The sequence below is a fragment of the Trichechus manatus genome, unplaced genomic scaffold (assembly GCF_000243295.1).
Source record: "Trichechus manatus latirostris isolate Lorelei unplaced genomic scaffold, TriManLat1.0 scaffold00030, whole genome shotgun sequence".
Lineage (NCBI taxonomy): Eukaryota > Metazoa > Chordata > Mammalia > Sirenia > Trichechidae > Trichechus > Trichechus manatus.
Window position 1 is genome coordinate 8,541,570 of NW_004443966.1, and position 24,911 is coordinate 8,566,480.

At 47.5% G+C, this 24,911-nt stretch overlaps 1 protein-coding gene across 1 annotated transcript in view; it reads left to right on the forward strand.

The window, feature by feature from the left end:
- The window catches only part of TLN2 (talin 2), a 479,103-nt gene extending 459,220 nt beyond the window's left edge, over positions 1-19,883 (forward strand). Inside the window, exons 45-51 of the mRNA XM_023729855.1 lie at positions 1,242-1,347; positions 2,247-2,371; positions 12,277-12,402; positions 15,649-15,711; positions 15,800-15,982; positions 19,053-19,178; positions 19,755-19,883. Of these exons, the coding sequence (XP_023585623.1) occupies positions 1,242-1,347; positions 2,247-2,371; positions 12,277-12,402; positions 15,649-15,711; positions 15,800-15,982; positions 19,053-19,178; positions 19,755-19,883 (858 nt within the window). The remainder of the gene's footprint in view (positions 1-1,241; positions 1,348-2,246; positions 2,372-12,276; positions 12,403-15,648; positions 15,712-15,799; positions 15,983-19,052; positions 19,179-19,754) is intronic.
- Positions 19,884-24,911: the final 5,028 nt, after the last annotated feature.

Consider the following 24,911-nt stretch of genomic DNA (forward strand, 5'->3'; position numbering starts at 1 on the left):
ATTTTTTACTAAGCTTCCGTTGTAGTCATAGTATGACAGGGTTAGGCCTGGGGCCCAAAAGCCAGCTTTTCCAGACTCCTGAGAGGGAATGACTTAGCCAGCCAGGTGAAGGGCCATGGGACACCAAGAAGAGAGTTAACATTTAATGAGTGTCTACTGTGTTCCTGGCATTGTGCAAGCTTTTTCCCATGTGTTATTCCATTTAGTCTTTCCACCAGCCCTGAGGGATAGGTATTATTCCAGTTTTACAGATGCAGAAACACGCTGAGGGGTTCAGTAATTTGTCCAATAGCATAAACCAATAACAGGTGAAGCCAGGTTTGAACACAGGTTTGTCCAATTCCAAAGCCCGTTCTTCATCCCCTGCTCAGAGGCTCCAGAATTGTCCCTAGTCAGGCAGCTTGGTGCTTTCCTCCTAACTGCCTTAAAATTTCTAAATCTGAACTTTAATGCTGTGAACCATGGGGAAGAGGAGCAGAAAAGAGTGTCGGGAGAGGAATTTGGAAAATTAGGAAGAAAGTGGATGGTGCAAACCAGAATGGTAGAGGGTGGTGAGGAGCTCTCGTCCCATCTCCTAGGTCCATTCTTTAATGAATTTGAGAAATCAGCAGGGGATATCCTTTGTGTTGGGTGGGAGGTTGGGGTTTTCAATACCTTTTTTACCACTAGGAAAAGATTTTAAAAAAAGCAAAAAACAAAAAACCTTTGAACTAGTTCAAAAGAGGGCACATGAGTGGTACTTCTCCCAGGAGAACTTGAAGTGGAAACCCTGGAAACAGATTGTTCTTTCTGGGTCTCCAGATCAGTTAGTTGTTGCTTACTTGGGAATTTTTGTCCAAGACCCCACCTGGGTCACGCATTCCCTGTGGCCCCAGTTTGTTTTGGCACAAGCACTTGCTGGCTCGGGGCTTTTGCGCTCACTCAGAATGTCCTTACACTTGGGAATTTTCGTAGGCATGCTGTTTGTTTTACGTTCCTTTAGGACTTCGTCTCCTTTATGGCCTTTGGGAAATGTGTCAGAAGTGACCTTAGAGACACCCCTGACTGGGCCCAACTTTTTATTTCTCACACGAGGAAGCTGAAGCCTAGGGAGACTTAAGTGTTCCTCCCCAAGATGCTGAAGTTACTTTGGGACAGAGACACAGCTTATACCCAGGATGTCCCACTCCACGCCCACCAGTAAGGGTGTGCTTCACGTGGTTACTACCTCCTTATGTGCTTGATTTGTTCTCCACCCATAGATTCTTCAGAAACCAACCCCAGAGCTCAAGCATCAGTTGTCTGCTTTCTCCAAGCGCGTCGCCGGAGCGGTGACTGAGCTCATCCAGGCGGCAGAAGCCATGAAAGGTAAGTTGGGTTCTCTCGCGTTTTCTTGTCCTGGGTCTGCAGTGCCAGCACATCTCTGAAGCAGTGCTCGTATGGTGGGCTAAGCAGAGCAACAGCGCAGCCAATGCAAGCTCTTTCTAGGCAAATACGGTGAGAAGAAGTATAGGAAGGTACTTTTTTTTTTTTTTTACAAGCAAATAAATATAGATTTGATTTAAAAATTAATGTTCTCCCTGAAGCAAGTCTTCTCTCAAGTCTTTGTATTAAAGTACTTCCACTTAAATGGCTTTATCAGTTGAGAACCACTCACTTCTCTCTTTAAGGATCCTACCATTTATTTTTATGTGTATTTTCGTTCATCGGAATATTTATTCTTATTCAGATAATGCCCTCCTGTTTAGAAATGGTGCTATCTGAGTACCTTGTTTGCACACCCCGTCATGGTTAAAAGGAAGCAATTAGCTCATTGGGAAAAGGTTTTTCTCACAAATGTTTCTTTCTTTGACTTGAGGTGAGGAGCTATTCCTTATGTGTTCTCAGGAGAAGAGAATGGCAATCTCTGGTCAGCATATTCTAGAGTCTCCTGAGGATGCTGACTTGCATTCATGGGCTCGAAGTTGGAAGTCAGAATAAGGCTCAAGCTAGCCTTGTCCATGAGATGTTGACTTTTGAAGCTGTTATTAATGGCTACTCCTGTGGCAGAGATGTACAGATAACTGATTTAGAAACCCAGGGTCAGGCAGGCCCCCTGCATCCAGATGACCTCCATGAGAACTAGAGACAAGATCCTCTAGGACATTGCCAGCAGGCAGTAGGCTCATGGAGCCCCCCTCCATGCAAATCCAGACATTGTTCTTTATTAAGCCAGTGCCCTGAGATCTGCAGCTACCAAGAATGACCCTCTTTTGGACTGATTTTAGGAACAGAGTGGGTGGATCCAGAAGACCCAACCGTCATTGCAGAAACAGAATTACTGGGGGCTGCAGCATCCATTGAGGCTGCTGCTAAGAAGTTAGAGCAACTGAAGCCAAGAGCAAAACCAAAAGTGAGTGTCCATTTCTGGTTGCTTATCTAATGTCAGTGGGTCTTCCAGTGAGTGGCTGTGAAATGGGGCTGGGTGTACTGCAGTGAGCTTGTCTCTTTCCGCGTGATTAGACTAGCATTGGATTCTAAGCACCAGTAAGCTATAAACCTGTTCTACTTGCCCACCACCTTTCTCTGGGGTATGGAAAAAACCAGTGGGTGATTCTCTCAAGCTAACCACACACAATACCTTTGGATATGCAGAGGGAGAGTAAGGGTATTTACAATCTTGGTTTGGTTCCATTGTATGAAACAGGTGTTAGATATGTCCTTAGAAATTCCCCGTTACTGAATATGAAGTTTTCAGCCTCCAATTTTCTGGTTTCCATTATGCTTTTTACAGAGAAATAGTAGTGCTGGGTCTCTCCTTTTCTTAAACACAATCTAGGGCAGTGTGAATCATAAATGTGTATCCGTTAACAGACTTTTCCGGTAATGGTGGAGATTGTGGTTGGCTGGTGGGTTTTTCCAACTATGTTTGTCAACTAGATAAATATCTAGAACTTGAGATCATGAGTATGTGTTAAGAGAAACAACCATTTAAAAGAAAGAGATATTTTTTGATTAGGCAATAGGGAGGAAACTATTAAATAAAAGGATTGTGGGCCAGTGTTGTCCAGGGGCAAAGGCCAACTCTGTTAAGAAGTTGTAACCCCTCCACACACATTCACCCCACACCCAAAGGCTGTCTTCAGCCTGAAAATGTGTAACCAGGAGTCTCTCTTTCCTTTTATTCAAGCAAGTTCTCACTGGTACCTATAAACCTCACCTACCCCTTCCCAGGACCCAAGTACATTAGAAGATAAAATCTGGCTCCGCCTGTCAAAAAAAGTTGAATCCCCCCAGTATGCTTAAAATTCCACATATTTTGTAAGAGCAAAGGATGGATACTAAGCACTGAAAAATACCAAACCATTCAAAAGCAATTCCCAAGCCAATGTTGTCTATAAAATAGACAAGCATGTAATGAGTCTAATAAGCTTGAGAACATTCTTGACACCATGGAATTCTTAGACCCAATGTCTTCATAGTTGTCCTAGCCTTGGTAAAAGCATTTGAAAAATTTCTCATCAAGATGTAATTCACAAGTTTTTGCTTCTGATTTTGGTGTTCACCAGGGTTCTTTCTGCTGGCCTCTGACCTGAGAGTCCTGGATTGTCTGAGATTATCACTGTTTTTCTTACAAGCTTGAGAGCAAAGTGTGGGTAGAAGGGAAATTCCTTGTCCTGGTTATGTCTTTGTTTCTGCTTTGTAAATGAAGTTAATGGTGAACGAAAATGTACTTTAAACTTAAGAAGCAACCATTGACTGATATTTAGGGGTTTGGAATTTAATTTGTTTTTCCTTTTCTTTACGTGCTTTATCGAAAGCTGCCTCTTTTGGGAAGCAGTCTGTCTGTGAATGCCTAGGCTATGTCAGTGAGACTTTCCTTCTGGAGAATTCGCCTGATGCTAACTTAGCACTAATGCTTGACCGCAGTCCCAGAATTCCTGCTCTTTCCCTCTGTCCTTCTGAGCTCTTGCATGTCTCTGAATCCTGGTTTCCTCTGTCCAGCCATTTATTTACCTTGTGATTCCTGATCTGAAAAGCGAAGTTATTAGCGTTTTACCCCATAGGATTGTGGTTATAACAACTAAATGAGATAATGTAAGAATATTTAATAACAATTAAATGACATAGAGTAAGACTCAGTAAATGCTGCCTATACCACATTGTTGTCGTCCCCATTATCCACATATATGCTACTGAGGACTTTAACCCCCTCGTAGGAAAAGCCCTGAAATAAAAATTACTCTCTAAGCCCCTGAGCTGATGGCCTTAACGACTATAAAAAATGAAAAGAATAAAACAGCTCACATCGACTGAGCGCTAGGTAGGTGCTGGGCGGTCCTCTGGGTGCTTTACATGGATAAACGCGTTTGGTCCACGCAACTAGCCCATGAGGCAGGGACTGCTGTCACCCTGCTGAGTCAGAGGCTCCGAGGGGTGAATTACCTTGCCAGGGTCCAACCGCCATGACTGAGCTGGGAGGAGTGGGTGAGGGCGCTGGGTGGCAGTTTAGTCCGATATCAGTCCCCTTGTGCCGAGCCGGTGTCGGGGGGCAGTTTGTGGTTTACCCATGCTCTTTGGGACATTAATCCCACCTCTGGGAATGTGCCCCACCAAAGAAATCCAAGAGAGGAAGAAAGCTGTATATCTGTGAGACACTTGTTTTTTGCAACCTTGTTTGTGGCTGTGAGAAGTTGGGTGCGACCTGGCTGTCTCCTTGAAGGAATGCTTTGAGGTGATTTAACATAATGCTCGAAAGGACCGTGTAGCACAAAGATGTTTTTGCTATAATAGCAAGTAAAAACAAAAACAAAAACCCCAGGATGCAGAATTACGTATTCATTATGATCACGACTCCATAAGGAACGCTTGTTTGTGAAGGAGGAGAGAGATGGGGAACGCGCAGGGGTCACGGTGGAGCTGGGGTGGTGGGGGAGGTCCATGTTTCGAATATTTACAAAACAGTTGTTTTCAGAATGACAGCACATAAAGTATCGGTGATGGCTGCGGGGGTGGGCTGGTGGGCACTCCCACGATCCTCTAGGACCGCCTGGCCTTCAACCTGCAGTGGGGTTTTCCTGGCAACGCCGGGGACTCCTTCAGTCCAGGTCAATGTTAACATGAGCTGTTGACTTGAGTCCTGTCACTTTGGGGTATCTGCTTTGGATTGGTCTCACCTTCCTATTAGGAAGGGTCCCTGGCACTTCTAGAGTCTTTTAGGATGGTCGGAATCCTTTCTGTGCCCAATAACCAGAGGCTCCCGCCACAAGGATTATATTATCTGTAAAACTGTTTTGAAGAAGCCAGCAACCTAAACCACAGAGTATGTGCCTGTCTGGGAGTGCTATTCACGTTGCAGTAATAGCTGTGTGAAATAAAATACCTTTGCCTTTGTGAAGGAATCTTCCCCCAGTTAAAAAAAAAATTCCCGATCTGACACCATAATCAACCAGTCTCGTCAGGTTTTTTGTTACTCCCCTCCCCTCTCCTATAACCTTAAAAAGCAAAAAACAAAACATCCCAAGGATACTATAAATAGACAGTTGCTGTTGTAGACCCCATCCCTCCAACCCCCTATCTCTCTCTCTCATACACACACACACACTCACACACATTCCGTATAAAGTGAATATGCCTTTCTTCCATAACTGGGGGGCATTTGCACTGTTTGGGAGAATAGTTTTGGGAGAGGCAATGGTTTTAGGTAAATTGTTCTGCTCACCACTTTCGTAAGTTGCCTGTTTTAAAAGTGGGATGGTCCATGTGCTCACTCTGGCTGCACATATACTAAAAGTAGAATGGTCCGTGGTCTAGGAAGATGATGGCTAGCATAATCCCATCTCTGACCCTTACAATTTAAGCATCTCTTTTTGCCTGAAATCTAGAGATGAATTAACAAATTTGCACCGTCGAATTCACCTTTTGCTGGGGAAGATAGTATGATGGCAAAAAGAGTATCAGTGAGCCTGGGTGCATGTACCTACAGTATTGCTAATGGCGCCGTTTCCACACTTGCAGACAGACCTATGCCTGCAAAGTCAGGTAAAGGAGACGCTGCAGTGGGTGACCACGCCCCGCAGCTGTAGCCTTCAGTACTGTGTCTATTCTCAAGCTCAGTCAAACCTGGATGCCTTTTCTGCAGGCCTCTGTGTGATATGTTTGATATATTAGGTTGTTATTTAATCCAACTATATATCAAACATATTCCTACAGTGTCTTGCCCTGTCTCCGGGGGTGTCTAATAAAGTTTGTAAGGCAACAGGGAAGAATATGATAAGATCACAAGTAGATTTAGAAGACAGAGTGGTTGTTACTTTTCATCATGTTATATATTCCATTTCTTCTTGTAGCGTTTGGGTCAGTATTGCCCGATTACTCGTTATTGTAGAAACAGATCGTGGTCTTCGGTGTTTCATAAGGGCTTGAGATTTTATGTATGACTTAGATTTGTGCAGTAATGAATCCTTAAGGATTATACTTGGGGGAAGAAATAGAAGGTTTCAACCCATGTTTGTGGCATAGGATAAAAGTCAGGATTATAACCTCCAAACACATTTAGATTTATATTTTGTTTTCATTTTGGTTCATTTTTATCTGGATCCTCAATTTAGTAATTAGTAATTTTCTTAATCAAGGTTTCAGTTAAAATTCAAGAAGCACAAATCAACTATCCGTAACTTCCTCTCCAGTCCTAATAACAACATGTATAAACCAAATTGGCCACGCCAGCTGCGTGGGTGGTGGGTCATCGGGCTTTATGGGAACCTTGGCTGGGCCTAAACATATCTAACAGAGGTCATGTAATATGGACTGCGCTCTGTCTGTTGAATTTCCTGTTATGCGTTAACTTGTCAGCAGAGGTTGATAATATTTAGAATAAACCAACAATCACAGAATAAATCCATAGCCTAATTGGCTGCAGCAGGAAGTTGGGGATTATGATATAGAAATTTTTTTTTTTTTTTCTGATACATAACAGTCTTGTTTGGTTGGTTTTGACCTGTGAAGTATGTGTGAGCTCATTCTAAGCTCTCTCAACAAAAGACTCTGTGAGCACTGCTTTCTGGGAGCAGAGCTACTTTGCTAATAGGTCAGTTTTTTTTTGAAGGAGAAGCGCTGTTTCTTAAAGAGCATTCCTGAGGGAGGTATGTGTAAGCGATAGCCCCACACAGGGGCAAGCCGATGGTGTCTTAGTCATCTAGTGCTGCTCTAACAGAAATACCGCAAGTGGATGGCTTTAACAAAGAGAAATTTATTCTCTCACAGTCTAGGAGGCTAGAAGTCCATATTCAGGGCGTCAGCTCCAGGGGAAGGCTTTCTCTCTCTGTGGGTTCTAGGGGAAAGTCCTTGTCATCAATCATCCCCGGTCGAGGAGCTTCTCAGTGCAGGGACCCCGGGTCCAAAGGACACGCTCTGCTCCCGGGGCTGCTTTCTTGGTGGTATGAGGTCTCCATGTCTCTCGTCTATTTAAACTAATGTGACTTTCTTGTGTCTTTCGGTAATTTTGTTGTTGACCAGCACACCCTCTGTATTGACTAATGTAGAGAGTGGGGAAAGGCAACCATGTTCAGGGAGAAGGATTAGCAAACATAGTATTTTCTCTATGGGTAAATTCTGGGCTTTGAGCTCATCTTCCGCTCCTCAGTACCAGGTTAGGAGACACAAAGAGTGAAAAGCAAAGGTGTGCTGAGAACTCGGCCATTACATGTTGCCCAGTGACTCCCCACCGTGTGAAATGGTAGGTCCTGTCAGACCCTCCCAGAAACACCTAGGATTCATATCGGAGGCACTTAAGGTGTAGCGAATTTATCTTAAATCTTTGAAAGAATTCTGTTACCTTTTCTTGTCCTACGCTTCCTGTATAGACATTCAGGTACCCTTTTTGGATATTTTGTTTGGTTTTGGTTTTTTGTTTTGTCTTTGGAGAATGAGACAGTCTTTAAGGTGTTTTGTTTCGTTTTTCTTATTAAGCATGAATAGTGCCTGAAAGACCATTTCAGTGGTATTAGTTTTCATTTTAGGAAAAACAAGTCATAGAACAGTGGATACCACGGGAAAACCACTTCCAAAATACTAATCGTGCAAACTTTGCAAGCTTGGGCCTTTCGCAGTGGATGCTGCACACACTTGCCTTATTCCACATCTGCAGGCAGAGGCTGCTCCCTCCCCAGGTTGCAGGCATAACTGTGTGGCGGGTACTGTGGCACCTGCTTTGTCCATTCATGGTCTCCCTGGAGTCTTCCTGAGATCAGGCCAGCCTGGTGGGACCAGGCCAGCTGTCCAGGTCTGCACTCTTGGTAGTCCCATTTGTTCTGGGACGTTGCACTTTTATTAGAACTAGTAAACCTGTTGGCCCTCTGCCGACCCACCTATACCCATTACCATCGAGTTGATTGCGACTCATAGCTACCCTACGGGACGGAGTAGAATGGCCCCACAGGGTTTCCAAAGAGCTGCTGGTGGATTTGAACTGCTGACCTTTTGGTTAGCAGCTGAGCTCTTAGCCACTGCGCCTTCAGGGCTCCGATTTTGTGCTAGCGGGACATAAACTGAATAAAACACAGTCCGGGCCCTGGAGAAGATCATAGTCAGATTAAGTTCACTGGGGTTTGTTTTTCTTAGTCTAGGCCAGCATTTCCCACAGAGCAGTCCATAATCAGGGTCCCTGGGTGGTGTGAACGGTCATGCATTGGACTACTAGCTGAAGGATGGGCAGTTCGGAAGACAGGCCTGGTGATCTGCTTCCCAAAGGTCACAGACTTGAAAAGCTGATGGGGCATTTCTACTCTGCACACACGGGGTCACATGAGTTGGAATGGACTGCCTGCTGCAGACCTCCCGAAAGAGTATCTGCATCTTTACCTAGATCCGCAGATGATGGTGTGTTGAGGGCCATCAAGCTGGCCTGTTCATATGAGAGCATTTTCTTAAGTCGGTGGCCTTCGCTTCATGCAGTATACGAATAGCCACATGCGTAAGATGAGTCATAATCTTTAAAATATTATTTCAACAATCTTAAAGGCTCTTTAGAAGATCGAATTGCTGGGGACTGTAGTCAGTCTTCCCTAAGCCAGAGGTACGATCCGAGAAACCTGGGTCCTGTCAGTAAAATCTCTCAGCTGAAGAGGATCTTAAGAGACCAGCTAACTCAGTCTCTCTGGTGAGCAGATGAGGATGAAAGCCCAGTGAGAGGAACCTGGTCTCCTGACTCATCTCCACGTCCCAGCTACGGTGGAGATGGCTCTGTTAATAAATCCTGCTTTTTAATTGTGATCCTTCAAAAACCAAGTCGATTCTGTTTCTCACCTTTTTTATAATGTGATTACGCTTGGGTCCTCCTTCCCTTCTCTTCCCGCCCTCTTGACTCCAATTCCAGATTCCATTCTGGATGCTGGTGGGAGATAAAGCTAATGGGGAAACTGAGTCTCCTTGCTTGGGGAGATCCCATTTACTCTTGGATTAGAAGTTGTATATGAGGATACATTAAGTGTTGGTGTCTACTTTCGGCAAGAGAGATAGGGTTGGTGGGCATATGGAAAGATACAGATGATTTCTTTTCCACCACTGGATCCAGCAAACAGAGGCAGGTCTCGTCATGGGGCCCTGCCCAGAGCACAGCCCTGACAGCCCCTCCTTTCTGCCAGCCCCTGTTACCGTCCCAGTAGCTTTGTTGTGCCTTCCTCGGAGAACTCTCCAGTGGCTTTATGATCAGAGCACATGTCTCCCAGAGATAAGACTGTCTTCTGTGTCTATCTGAAAGCAGAGATGCTTTGGAAGGAAAAATAAGTACTCATCAAAGAGCATTACAACACTTGCCATTGCAAGAAAAGTCTGTGGGTGTCAGAACTATTTCCAAGTTGAATATTTCAAGCATGTGTTGTACCAAAAAAAAATTCCAAGGCAGCGGAAGACGTGGGAGAGGCTCTTCAAATCAGTTGTAATGAGACGATTCCATCAGATCCATCCATGCTAAGAGTTAGCACTTTATTTTAAGGAAACTCCATTTTTGTAAATCTTAAAATTTGGGAAATCAGAAATCTACTGACCGATTATTACACACTGTAAAGCAAACCCAGACTTGGAAGCCATGGTGTTGCTGAGGCCGCCCGAGACAAAAGTCTGGGAGACTTTGAGGAGCCACCAAGGGCTTCCGTTTCCTCATCCGCAAAATGAGGACAGGTCCTAGGACCCATGGGACTCAACAGTTCTGATTTCCCCGGCGTCATTATCTGTTGTATGCTGGACTTTCTTTGCAGAATGAATTTCCAGACAAGATCTTAATCTCGAGGTTGTTAAATGTATATATATATGTCACAGCCTAGTGTAATTTCTTTTACATCTATGTATGAGTACCTTTTATGCCAGAGTGTCTTATAATGAGTCGTTTTTGTATTTCAGTAAACAAATTTGTTCTCCACCATCATCCCAGCACCCACTCCCCCCAGTAATAAAGGAATCCAAAATAATCCAGGGGAACTGAATCCAGTTCTGTGATATGTGCCCCTAGAGCAAGACTCTGCCAGAAATAAGAAAGAATAGACAGCTTCTATCTCAGAACTTCTCAGCTGCTGCCGTCTTTCTTCAGCTCTACCAGATGTACATTGAAATTTTATTTTGATATTATGAGTTGTCAGAAATGAGATCGGCATCCTTTGTGGCTCAAAATGTTCCCGTTAAGAATAGGGAAATGGAAAAGAGCGATACCCATCCTGTCTGATGGTTCACACCGGCCTGTTAGCAAAGCTGCTTAGAGCCTCCGACACTGGAATCATCTCGTTAAATCATTCCTACTGATGCCTTAGGAGCTGGCCCAGGCTAGAAAAACATACCGTTTTGGAGTCAAAGGGATTTAGGTTTAGATTCTCATTCTGCATGCTGCCGTGTGACCCTTGGGCCCAATAGTCCACCTCCCTGAGCCTGAGTTTCCTCACTGAGGGAATAAGGATAATGATAACTACAGTATTATGTTTCTTTTTTGGGAGAATTAAGTTAATGTATGTGGAAGTGCCTAACAAAACGTTGGCACATACCAGGCACTCTGAAAGTGTACTGTTATGTCTGACCTTCCTCTGAATGCCTAAAAGGTGCCAGCTGCATAGTCAACAGTTAGCATTCCATATGGAATGTAACCAAATTGTTGTAGAGTGATAGGATGTTACTGCTGGAGGGGACCTTGGAGATCATCTAGTTCGTCAACAACAAAAAGTACTGCCAATCGAGTCGAATTCCAACTCATAGTTACCCTATCTATACCAAAAAAAAATCAAAACAAACCCACTGCCACTGAGTTGAGTTCAGACTCCTAGCGAGCCCTCTAGGACAGAATACAGCTGGGGTTTCCAAGCCTATAAATCTTTATGGAAGCAGACTGCCACATCTTTCTCCCAAGGAGTGGTGGGTGGGTTTGAACCGCCCACCTTTCGGTTTGCAGTCAAGCGCTTAACCACTGGGCCATCGGAGTTCCTTTCATCTAGTCCGGCTACCCCAAATCATGATGCTCCACCTACCCACCCCGGGACCATGGTCTTTACACTTATCTCGCACCCCCAAAGTTTCTCTTCCACTTCCTGGTAATTTAGGCAGCGGAGGACGTGGTGGTGGTGAATTAGAACGGAGCCCTGGTGGCCTGACAGCACCTATGCGGTGATGTCCGGTGTCTTCCCAAGGTGGAGCCATGCCTCAGTACTCCAGGGAACTGAATGTGTTCTGCCTTGACGCCATAGTGCCTGGATTCCTATTCCACCACTGGGTGATCTGTGACTGGTGTGTAACTCTCTCCTTGCTCAGTCACGGAACTGCAAATGCTATTTTGCTTTTGTGTTTCCTGCCAAAAAAAAAATAATAATAAAGCATTTCACAACCAACAACCATCTTTACCTCTTTTCAACCCATTTTTTGAGCTTTAAGCTCTGGAAAAGGGTGCCACCACCCACTCTTGATTTTTTATTATTACTGATTATTTTTTGTTTTTTTATTATCGATGCTGATGGAACCGTTTGAGTCTGTTTTATTCATCATGGTTTTCTGTCTCCTTAAGGATTCTGGTCCAGAAAAATAGTCTGCCTTTTAGAATTTTCTGTTTTAAAATTTGCATAGCACGTCAATGCTTCCAGCTTTTACCTTTTAGAATGGGGCGGGGTGGGGGGCAGCAGGTGAAGAAGCATCCTGCCAGCTTAGGCGTTTCCACCCTGGGTGTGGCTTGTCGCCAAAAACCGGTAGACAGGCCGGAGAACCAGGGGACCAAGCAGTAAGTCGTTTGGTAGAAAGTGCTCTTTGTGGGTATGAATTGTATATGACACTGTTTTCTTTTGATTATAGCAAGCGGATGAGACCCTGGATTTTGAAGAACAGATCTTGGAAGCCGCTAAATCTATTGCTGCTGCCACAAGTGCCCTGGTCAAATCGGCCTCGGCAGCCCAGAGGGAGCTGGTGGCCCAAGGAAAGGTGGGTGAGCCCTGCTGGCCAAGCGGTGGGACGTTTGTGCAGGGAGAGCCTCCAAGGCCAAGGGAAAGATGTAAAGCTTTTGGCCTGACCCCGGCAACAGACGCTGCGCCTTTCCTCACCCACATGCCAGTTCTTGCCCGGACTCACTGTGAACTCTGTTTGCCTAATCCTGACAAACAGAAGGAAGGGTTTGGCTTCCCGGCCTCTCAGCTGCTTCTTGTTAAGGAAGGTATTCCCGTCGAAGCGTCACCAGGTCCTGAGCAAGACATTTATGTCCCCGCCGCCCGCTGGATAGCAAGCTGTTTAAAGACATCATCTGCTGTATTTTCCTTCTGAGCACCGTAGTCAGGGGCTTTATACTACCCTTCCCAAATCCAGATGGCTCCATTCACTTTGTAGGACTGGAGAGCTGAACGCTATCCAGCTTTGCACAGTTAGCATTTTCCGACGCCCGTTGATCAAAAGGCCAGTCTGGTTTTAAATCAGAGATTTCTTCAGTCCGCTTCATCTCAGCTCGCTCGTAAAAGCGTAGTTCTTTTCTAAAGAGCTGAAGGATTACTGGTGCATTGGACTCATACGAGGGGGCAGTGGTTGTTGAGGGGAAGAATTCTCTCGTTCTGTGCAAGAGACCCAGGTTCGATTCCCGGCCAGTACACCTCATGCACACCCACCACCCATCTGTCATTGGAGGCTTACGTGTTGCTATGATGCTGAACAGGTTGCAGCAGAGTCCAGACTGAGACAGACTAGGAAGAAAGGCCTGGCAATCTACTGAAAATCAGCCATTAAAAATGCTATGGATCACAACGGTCTGATCCACAACTGATCATGGGGCTAACGCAGGATCGACCATGCCGGGTTTCACTCTGCTGTACACGGGGTCCCCATGAGCCAAGGGTGACCTGATGGCAGCTAACAATACAGACTGATCGTATATATGAGAAGGTCTTCCCATTTAAAATACCCCATCTGCCCTGCAGTCCCACACAACGCTGAGCCACCCCATCTAAACTGCACCTTGGAGAGAGCCTCGCAAACAAAGAGACTCTACCGAAATCCTGTCAAGTGGTGGGCCCGAGTTTTGGTTTGAGAAGTTGGGTCACCGTGACTGTCGGTCACTTCCACATGATATTAAAAGACCTTTGCCACCAACGTACTGATAGTTAGATACGCTTTGTCTTGACCTAAGACTTGTAACACAGACAGGAAGTTACCTGAGACCAGTGGCCGTCCACCTTCCTCCGAAAGTGCCCCTTTCTTGCGAGCTCAGCCATGTCTTAATCTAAACCCCACACTTCGCCTCCTCTTTCTAACCCATCACGTGTTATTCAGTACTGATGTGTGTCCATCTCCCTAGCGAGCATGAACACTCTGTATGCTTCTCATTTATCCCCATAAATCTAGCTGAATGCTGAACTTATCATGAGTGCTCAGCAGGTACTCGTTGACCAGTCAACAAGACCAAAAATGAGTCATGAAGGAAATTTCCGTTTCGTTCAACCTTGCTAAAGAACCTCCTGTATGCCAGACAAGGTCCCTGGGTGCTGCAAACGGTTTGTAACTAAAGGTTGGTGGTTAGAACCCACCCAGCAGCACTGTGGAAGAAAGGCCTGGCAATCTGCTTCCATAAAGATTACAGCCAAGAAAACCCCATGGAGCAGTTCTACTGTGTAACTCACCGTGAGTCAGAAGCGACTCAATGGCAATGGTTTTTTTTTTGTTTGTTTATTTATTTTTTAATATGCCAAGTGGAGTCCCTGGGTGATGCAAAGGGAAAGGGTTAAGGTGCTTGGCTACTAATCAAAAGGTTGGAGCTTCAAGTCTACCCAGAGGCTCCTCAGAAGAAAGGCCTGGCTGTCTGCTTCCAAAAAATCAGCCATTAAAAGACAACCCTATGGAGCATAGTTCTACTCTGACACATATAGGGTCTCCATGAGTCAGAATCAACACAATGGCAACTGGTTTGATATATGCCAGACACTTTTCCAGCTCCTACAGAATCGAACCTGACTATGGCAGAGTCCCTGCCCTCCAAGGAACTTATCTTCAGACATTTAATAAGTTGGCAATGGAATTTCTGCTGGACTTGGGTGGACTGTATGATTATACATGTGCAGGACCTCGGGATTTTACCTTACAGTAAAATTTTACAGTCAGCGAGCCCCACAATGGGCCTGTCATTGCTGATGGACCCCCAATTTCCTATTTAAAATGAGATACTCGCCTCTTACCTCTCCAGGCACCTCCCATAAGTGTAAAGGTATTTCCTCCCCTAGCACCTGCCTCTGAGTCTGGACAGAAAATGCTTCACTTATTGCTGTAACCTCTAAATAGAAACAGAGATGTCTTGTCCCCGCGTCTGTCTTCTCCCCCTACCCCCGACAAGGTGACCTGTATTTCCTCAAGCCCGGGGTCTGCACCCAGTTGTATGGAGTGAGATGCACCACCCTTTTTTAGCATGGCCTGCCAGGAAAGTCCCATAGAAGTTTTCAGGAGACATTGAAGTTTGCAGGAGACCTCAGTGGCTCCGCCCTTGCAAGATAAGACCTGTGACTCCCATGTTTTAATTGGGAAAAGGTCAGCAGAGGAAGTGAGCATGGAAAGCCAGCCCGGATCCTGTTCCCCGAGACTTCCCAGAGATGAGGTGTGTTGTTATCTGCTGTCAAGATGGCCCCTGACTCATGGTGATCCTATGCACAACAGAAGAAAACCCTGCCTGGTCCTGTATCATCCCTATGATTGGCTACAAATCAGACCATTGTGATCCATAGGGTTTTTATTGGCTAATTTTCAGAAGTAGATTGCCAGGCCTTTCTTCCTGCTCCATCTTAGTCTGGAGCCTCCACTGACAGAGAGTGGTGGCTGTGCATGAGGTGCATTGGCCTGGAATCGAACTGAGTCTCCTGCATGGAAGGCGAGAATTCTACCACTGAACCAATACTACCCCAACAGAAATGCAGTATCTGGCAGCTAAACAGAAGCTGTTCTGAGGGCTTCTCACTGATTCTTTGAGGCCCAAATGGAGACCAGCCAGGCTGTGTTGGTGCAGTCTTGCAGTGGCCAGGGTCCCGCACGAGAGAGGGTGCTCCCTCCTCAGGCTGCTGTCAGTGGGAGCACCGTGCAGTGCCACGTGTCTGACGAGATGTTTGCCCCCTGCAGCCACAGGGCAAGGTAAGTCCCGAGGGGGCTGCAGTTCACCTTGGGCTTTCCAGATCTCACTCAAGGTTTCTCATCTCCACTGTCTAGGTCGGCTCCATCCCTGCCAACGCAGCAGATGACGGACAGTGGTCACAGGGGCTGATTTCTGCCGTGAGTCTCCTCCTTCCTCCCCCTTTGCTTTGTGGATCCCCTGGGAGAGCCTTGGGCCTTGGGTCACTTGTCTGTTGACTGTCCCCAGGCCCGGATGGTGGCGGCAGCAACCAGCAATCTCTGCGAGGCAGCCAATGCGTCCGTTCAGGGACACGCCAGTGAGGAGAAGCTCATCTCATCCGCCAAGCAAGTCGCCGCTTCCACGGCTCAGCTGCTTGTGGCCTGCAAGGTGAAGGCCGATCAGGACTCGGAGGCCATGAGGCGGCTACAGGTAATGGCGACTGATACTAGTGGGAAAATACTCCTCTCAGAGCTGGTATGTGACGCCAAAGGGGATTGTCCACTTCTTGGCGTGACCCACCGGGCCCCCCATCAGCCGGCCCGTTCCACTTCCAGCTTCGTCTCTGCCACATGCTTCCATGCATCCTACCACCTCTGCCCCACCAAGCTGACATTCTCCACGGGAGCCTTCCACTCTCACACCTTGGGACCTTCACTCAAGTCTCAGCTCCACCTGGAAGGTCCTGACCCTCCTCCCTACTCCAGCCCAACCTGGCCAACTCCTACTTGTCCTTTGTGACTCATGCCCAGTGTCACCTCTTCTGGGAAGCCCTCCCTGACTCCCAGGCCTCAGGCCATCAGTCCCTCCTCTGTCCTGCCAGAGCCCCCGGCCAGGCCGCTCTTACAGCTCCTGTCAGATCGCGCCACTGCGTTGATTGGATGTCTGTCTGTGACCAGGCTGTGAGCTTAGGTGCAGGTACCACATCTTTGTCTTTACATCTCTCACACCTAACACGGTGCCTGTTTCAGAGCTGGTCCTCATTCAGTGTTTGCTGAAGAAGGAGGTGAAAGGACTGAGGAATTGCTATCGGACTGTTGCTGGGTTTCCCAGAGCTTAAAGAACACGCCTGTGAAGGGGACAGTCAGCTCCTTCCCAGTGCTTCTACGTTCTCCTCATTGTCTTATTGATAAAACACTGTTGTAAACGCAAGGAAGGAGATGTTTGAAAGAAGAGTCGCATAGCCTCAACATCGTCACACATCCAGCGCTTTCCATTTTTTTCTCTTGCTGCTTTTAGTCTACCTACAAAATAATTTTGCCTAGCTGTAATCACAATGACATAGGTTTTTCACTTAACATTTTATCATGCTTATTTTTTCCCTTGGAGAAAAGGCTTCATATTTTCTCTGTGCAAGGCTAGCTGGTCCTTTCTTCCTAAGTCTCATTTTTAATGAATGCATGATATTACATCAAGTAATTATGTCATAATTTCCCTATACTTTGGACATTTTGTTTATTTCCAATTTTCTGGATTTTTTATTACGTAAGTATTGTGATACAGACTGTTTCTATTGCATAACAATATATGTTTATGTAAGACAGTGAATAAAATCATAAATGGGCGGAATGTTTGGACAGCTCCAACAAAACAAAGAACTCTAGTTTTATGTTAAAAGTCATTAAGTGCGTTTCTGTTTTTTCATCCTCCTGAGCCTCTCTCTGACCCACCTTCCTCATCCCCAGTTGACTCCTGGGATAATCCCATGGGATTTGAGGAACAGCATGTATAGGATTCTGTAATTTCTGGGATGTTGGAACACTTCAGAGGAAGACATCATGAGTTATAGAGACCTGGGTTCAAGTCCTGCCTCAGCCATGCATGAGGTGCATGATCCTTATACAAATCACTCAAAAGTCATCAGGCCTTTGTTGCCTCATCTGTAAAATGGGGGTAGAGATATGTGCAAACTGCCTCTTATGGAAGTCAGATAGGATAATGGATATGAAAGTTCTTCTGCAAATTGTAGAGGTTTACACAGATGTAATACAGCATCCTTCTGTTGTTATCATTGTTTCTCATTTAACCGGATGCTGTGATGTCATGTCTGAGTCCCTTACAATGAGCCTTAGAGGTTTTCTGGGGCTAAACAGACCTGTGTTCAAATCCTGACTCTACAGCCTACTAGCTACAGAGCTTTAGACAAGTTACTTAACCTCAGTTTCCACATCTGAAAAGTGGACTCATGATTTCTGACTCATAGAGCTATTTTGAGACTAAATAGATGAGATGGCTACTCATCAAATATTAACTGTCTTCCTTTTCCTTTGTTATACAAGTGCTCATAGTCCCCATTGGGTCACTGTTGTGTGTTGAGTTATATCCCCCAAAAATGTGTGATGTGAATCCTAACCTCTATGCCTGTGGTTATAATCCCATTTGGAAATGGGTTGTCTTTGTTATGTCCATGAGGCAGGATTATTATAGGATGTATCTTGAGTCAATGTCTTTTGAGACATAAAAGAGATTAAACATGGGGTAAGAGAGATGCCAAGACTCGTGGTTGGGCCAGTTAGCTGTGAAGGAGAAAAATTCAACTTTCTGATGGCTGACCTTCAGGCAAAAGCCCTTAATCCTGAGAGGGGCTGGGCAGGGAAATGGGAGGATCGATAGAACTCGATCACCATTAGAAGAAAAGTCCAATCCACAGGTGGCAGAGGGTAAGTCCCTGGGCCTCCCTTTGTGAAGGTGAAGGGTGAGCCAGTATGGGCTGTAGTTCTCCATGAAGAGACAAACTTTTCTTTAGCTGTCTTTAGCAATTCCCCGTTCTTGAGCACATGACGTAAGACTCAGCTGTGATTCTGCATCTGTGAAGGCCCTATCACTACAAGCTTCCAGCCCTCCACGCAGGGGCAGGTGCGCCCCCACCTGTGTTTTCATAGCCCTTCATCCCTTCCAAAGCTTCCAGTTAGCACCCACCCTGGGCAGCCATTGTGCGGGTGCTGGAGACGCAGAGTCAGTTCACGGCCCTGCCCCCAGTAGCTCACCGTCTTGGAGGGAGCCAGGCAACCACCAGGGTGGTCGGGGCTGCAGAGGGTCCAGCACAGAGCACTCAAGAGCGCAGAGCGGGCGGGGAAGGCCAAGGCAAACAGGAAAAAGTGAGGCCTGAACCAAGCCCTGAAATACGTGATAAACAGGATTGGGACCCAGGAAGCGGCCCCTGGTGTGTCTAGCTTAACATGCGTCTCGCTTTGCTGCTGTGATCATTTCTTTACATGACTCTGCCCCTCAAGACTGTGTGCTCCGCGGGGGCTAGGAACTGTGTCTCAGGTCATCTGTGAGTAAGCCGTGCTTGGCACGTGGTACGTGCCATTGTTGGTACAATCAGTGCGTAGATGGACAGACGGACGGACAGACACTCACGGCCTAGAGAGAACTTCTGTGTGATAAGTTGACTTGTGTTCTCATGAGTTGGTCTCGTGAACTGTACTTTCAGGTCTGTGCCTCCCAGATCCAAATGGCTGTTTCTAATGATGTAATCTGTGTTTTGTTCCCTCTCCAGGCGGCAGGAAACGCCGTGAAAAGAGCCTCAGACAGTCTTGTCCGTGCTGCCCAGCAGGCCGCGTTTGGCAAAGCTGACGATGACGATGTCGTAGTGAAAACAAAATTCGTAGGGGGCATCGCTCAGGTTTGTGATTAAATTCAGAACAGTGTCTACCCCTAAAATGTTAGAACCAAAAAAAAAAAAAAAAACCGAACTCATTGCTATCAAGTTGATTTTAACTCATGGCGACCCAATGTGTGTCAGAGTAGAACTGTGCTCCAGAAGGTTTTCAGTGGCTAATTTTTTGGAAGCAGATCACCAGGCTTTTCTTCCAAGGTGCCTCTGGGTGGACTTCAACCTCCAACCTTTTGGTTAGCAGCCGAGTGTGTTAACCATTTACACCACCCAGGAGCTTAATAAACCAAATCCGTTGCCATCGAGTTGATTCCAACTAGGCGACCTTCTCGGACAGAGTAGAAGTGCTCCTTTGCTCTTCAGTCGGTGGCCAGAAGTCAGCTTGTTTGCTTGGGCCATCTGGGTCGTTGGTCCTCAACCCCAAGCCCGGGCTGGGCGGCTGGTCTCCGGCGCTGAGCGTGCTGTTCCGGTGCGCTGTGGTGTCCCACTGGAGCCAGGGGCGTGGAGCTCATGAGGCAAGCAGTGCCGGAGAAGGCGGTTTCCGAAAGCGTTTTAACCCCACCCAGCTTGTGGCTTTTTTTCTAGATCATTGCTGCCCAGGAGGAAATGCTCAAGAAGGAACGAGAACTGGAAGAAGCAAGGAAAAAGCTGGCCCAGATCCGCCAGCAGCAGTATAAATTCCTGCCCACCGAGCTGAGGGAAGACGAAGGCTAGAGCCAGAGACAAGGTGGCGAGCCCCAGGGACCGGCCATGCAGGACTGGACAGCAGTGTCCCTGAGAGGCCGGGCACTTGCCTAGAAAGAGCCCGCTTCCCCTGGGGCGAGCCCCAAGCGCCCCTCCTCACTCCTCTGTCCTGTCGGGCACCAGCTGCATGATCGTGATGTCACACGGTACAGTGTGCCACCCACAGCTCCTCCGCCGCCTCCCCTCACACCTCACCGTATCTCAGGAGAGGGGCGCACGTCTCGGGGACTGTTACCAAAAAGAGAAGTCAGTATTATGTCATTCTCAGACACTTCTGCTTTTGTTGGTCCTTCTCTAGGCCTGCGCCTGGGCCTTCTGTGAAATCTCAGTAGGAAAAGAAAGAGTGGCTCGGGGGAAAATGATTGGTGTCATAGATATTCATGATATTCTTTTTCCTCTTGGGAGAAGATGGACATTGGAGCTGGACACAGTTAATAAAAGCTAGAAACATGAGCAGCGTCGACTCCAGGGGTGCCGTGGGTCCCCTCCCGTCCCTTGCACACTGGCTCACCCCAGGGGGTGAAGAATTACCACTCCTGTTCGCACACTCTCTTGTCTCAGTGTGTAAGCTCCTTGTTCCATCTAGACCCACCTTGTGTGTGTGGCCCAGAAAATGGAATGATGATTGTGTTCCTCCATGTCAGAAGGGCGGAGGGATGGGAGGCCTGTCGGGCCTGGGTGGGCAGGGGCTGCAATAAAGCCTCTGGGCGCCTTACTGTGCAGAGGCTGGTGCAGTTCATAAATCACCCACGCAGACCTGTGTCATTGCTTAAAAATCTGTCACCTGTCCTCTATGCCAAGTTGGATGCTTTTTTTTTCTGCATTGTAATATTCCTAAAATCAATGTGAACCTTTAACAAAGTAGTTTTGCTTGTTATCACATCTTATAAGTGAAGACATATGCAATTCAGAGTCCATTTCATGGCTGTCACCTCCCCCCCCCCCACACACACACACCTCCTTTTCTCTGTTCAGAGCCCTGTCTTCGGAAGGGCTTTTTAAGACCTTGAATTTACCTTTCATCTGAGCCTTTACCTAAGACAGTCCTTGAAGGCTTAATGGCTCAGAGGGTAGACCGTTTTGCCAGCCAGCAGGTGTCTTTGAAAGAATTCATGGGGAAGATGAGTTTTTAAAACTGATAACAGTCAGTCATCCTCCACTCCTCTGCAATGATGTGATCTCACATCTCAGATTTCATCCACAGGATCGTTTCAAAAAGGAGCCCTCACGGCCAGATGGTCAAGCCCTCAGCTGCTAACTGAAAGGGCGACATTCAAATCCACCAGCTGCTCCACGGAAGAAAGATGTGGCAGTCTGCTTCTGTAAAGATTACAGCCTAGAAAACCCTATGGGGCAGTTCTGCTCCGTCCTGTAGGGTTGCTATGAGTTGGAATCGACTCAACGACAGTGTCTTTTTTGTTGTTGTTGTTTTATCATTTCAAAATTCTACCCAGAGGGGAACGTTGGTGCCTTGGTCCTCAGAAAGTATCACCCTTAGACCATGCTGGTGACTCTGTTTTAGCAGACCCTCGCCCATGTTATGGTGTTAAAATATCGCTGAACTTCTGACAGTTTCCCCTATTTGTAAGAGGCCTGCAAATGCTGTGCACATTAGGATTTTTTCCTGAGAGTAGAAAGCGAGAGGAAATAGAGCCTAAACGTAAACAAGCAGAGGGAGTGTAGAAGGTGGAGCGGGGAGGCCTGGCCTCTGAAGGGAAGAGGAGCTGGTGGGGCTCTGAGCACGCAGAGAAAAGCTAACACAAACCTTCAAGGGGCCCTGGTTGCACAGTGGTTAAGTGCTTGGCTGCTAACCGAAAGGTCTGTGGATGGAACCCACCAGCAGCTCCGTAGGAGAAAAGACCTAGGAAACCCTGTGGGGCAGTTGTACTCTGTCCTGTAGGGTCACCATGAGTTGGAATCGACTCAAGGGCACCTGACAACAACAGCAATACAACACTTCATCCCTGCCCTGGCCTGAACCCCACCACACCCCATCTCCGAATGAAAAGTCTGAGTGCCCCTTTGACTGGGGAGGCTCCCCCGAGAGACAGTCCAAGGAGGGATGCTTTCTGAGACTTGTGTCAGACCCAAAGGCTGAGAATCAGGATGTATTAATGGCCTTGTGTAGCAGGACTATGGGGAGCCCCCCATGGCTCCTCCCACCCCACCCCTGGGCCCTCTCATCTTCCAGCTGTGTCCAGGGTGTCTGCCCCACTGCCCCTTCCAAACCTGTCCCAGGCACATCCTGGCGTCCCAGGAGCTAGGCAGGGGCGGAGAGTGATTTCTGTCTTGCTGACTTACAGCTCAAAGTCATTTAAACCCTCTGCTGCGTCTGAAAACCAGAAACACCTCCAGAGATGAACCACACGGAAAAGCCTGTCTTTACAACATTGACAAGCAGGCACAGAACACAGGTTGTTTTTGTGGGACCTGTGTAACTATCCCCCCACCTGGAGTTGGCTGCTGCCAGGAGAAGTTTGGAGGTCAGTTCCCAGTTCTCACGAGATGTGGTCCTGGCCTTTTGCCTCTCGTCCTCTCCCACCCTGCGTGCACGCGTATGAGCGGCCTGTGCCTGGCGCAATCTCTTCTCATCTCATAAAACGGTTGAAAGGCTGTGGTTTGTCTGGGCGTTATTTAATAGGTGCTCATGCGCGTGTCCCGGATGGCTTCTGGGTCTTCTTGCAAGGGAGATAACGCAGCTATGAGGCTGCATCAGGTGCGAGCTGCTAACAGGAGGTTGGTTTCAGGCTAAGTATGGCCCCTGGCCTGGAGCGTAGAGATGTGTCTCTGGGAGAGGGGAGCAGGTGGGTGGATGTGTGCCTCCTCTCCCAGAACTAACTTGGACTTTGAGTCTTTGGGCCCAGAAATTACTGTCCCTGGTGGTCAAGAAATGAACCTGGACTGGACTTCGCACGGCCCAGTGACCCGGGAGTTTGGGTTTTGTTTGGTTTTGCTTTCAAAGGGCTTTGGGCAAGGAGGCTAAAGCCGCATGCAGGTGGACAGACAGCCCTGGTGTAAACTGCCGCGTGCACAGTCAGCTGCCACCCTGCCGGGTGTGCAGCCAGGCACCTCAAGTCCCAGGGCCGGTCACCCAGGCCCTCCAGGTCAGCTCCAGAGCGGCCGGCCGCCTGTGGTCTGCGCACAGGCCCTAAGGAATGAGCCCCTGTAGCCACAGCACATGTATTTATCATGGAAAACCCCACAGGGCTTCCCACGGGTTTTACCTACTTTCTTTTTGGGGTTTTTTATTGTCAGTTTATGGGCAACCAAAGCCATTTATGGAAAAAAACAATTCTTGCAAACCCCCCTAAAGTGTAAACTCCACCTCCAAAGTAATCCCAAAGACTAACACCTCACGCACGACCCGAGCCACAAGGTGGTCGTCATAAACAAGCCACGGTCTCTTTCCCAGCTCTGCAGTCTGGGCTCTGGTGGGGACTCCGGGGATACGGGCCTGAGAACCCCAGCGCAGACTTCTTAGCATGCTCTCTCAGCCACTCGGACTCCCCGAGGAAGAGTCCCCTCTGCTGACACCCAGGGAGCCTTGACAAAGCCAAAGAAATTCCGGAGAAATGCTCACTTCAGGCTAAGAGGCAGTAGTCTAGAGTTCAGAAACCAAAAGATCCTGACAGCTGTGATGGGGGCCCCGGTCCCCCGCTCCACAGCCTCTGCCAAGTACTTGCCTCACGAGGTGGCTGCTGATGGAGGAAGATGTCCTCCCCAAAGGGGTCCCCTGCTACCACATTTCGAGTCCCTGAGACAGCTGCTCCGTCTTTCTGAGTTTGTGGTGGGTATGATACGTTTATGGTCACTCGGAATGGGCATGTGGCAAGTTTCTGTTGATTCATTAAACAAACACTACTAAGAAGAGAGAGTTCTGTGAAGAGGTTTGGATTTTGCCTTCTCTGAGCCCACCTCCCTCATCTCCTAGAAGCATCCATGTGTGAGTCACTCCACCGGCGTCTCCTTATCTATCCTCAATGCCCAAGGCTGGGTGTCACGCAGCCACCTTCTCCCTGAGCTGCAAAATCCAGAAGAAAACAGGAAAGTGAAGCCCTACCCTGTGTCACAATGTCTTTGCGCTAATGATCTGGCCACATAAATTCTTAACTATTTTTTATTCATCAGAAATAAACTTTTAAAGGAATGAGCCTGTGTGAAGGTCTGACGGGGAGGGGGGGAGGGGGAAGAGAGGGAGAATGTGTGTCTTTATCGTGGGAGAGAAATTCTTCCGTGAACACCAGCTCCATAGTTTCCCAGACGTGCGTTAGGAGGGGAGGGTGTGACACGCAGAGCCACAGGCTACCAGGTACCACTGAGTTCCCTACAGCTGTCCTGGCGCCAGAGGAAATGCAAAGGAGGAATAAACCTGGAGTAGGAAGATGCGCTTATTTTCCTTGAAGAAGCAGGCTTCGTGGACAAGTAGCTCTTTGACCATGCAAGTTCCCCATGTTGAAGGTGGCACACAGGAGTGCTGGTGGGGGCTGCAGGGAGGATGAAGAGTCCGGGGGTGTGGTGGGGGCGGGGGGAGCGCGTCCCGAAGACCATTGAACGGACCCTGCTAAGGAGCTTGTAATTTATCCTGCAGGTCACGGAGAGCCTTGCTTTGCTTTATTCCCACCTCGTGTCTCCAAAATCCTGCTTTCGGGTCTTTTTTCTCTCAGACCACACCTCTATCGAGAGCCTCAAACACCAACACTCCAGGGTAACTAATGGGTGGGAGAAGTTCGGCCGTGTGTTTTTACTTGACCATTCTCCACCTGAACAGAAGACTGCAGCCCGAACTCTCCAGCGTGAGAAGCCCCCAGACCCTCTGTGCCCAAGGCTGGCCTGGGGGCAGTGGGTAAAAATGCCGTGTGGGGCTGGCACCTGGGAGGGACGGGAACAGGCCTGAGCTTTGTGCAGCCATATGAGGAGCCTCCTATCTGTTCAGGCCTCTCAGGACACCCTGCAATTTATTTTTAGAAAGTAGAGTTTAATTCTCTTAAGCCCAAAAAC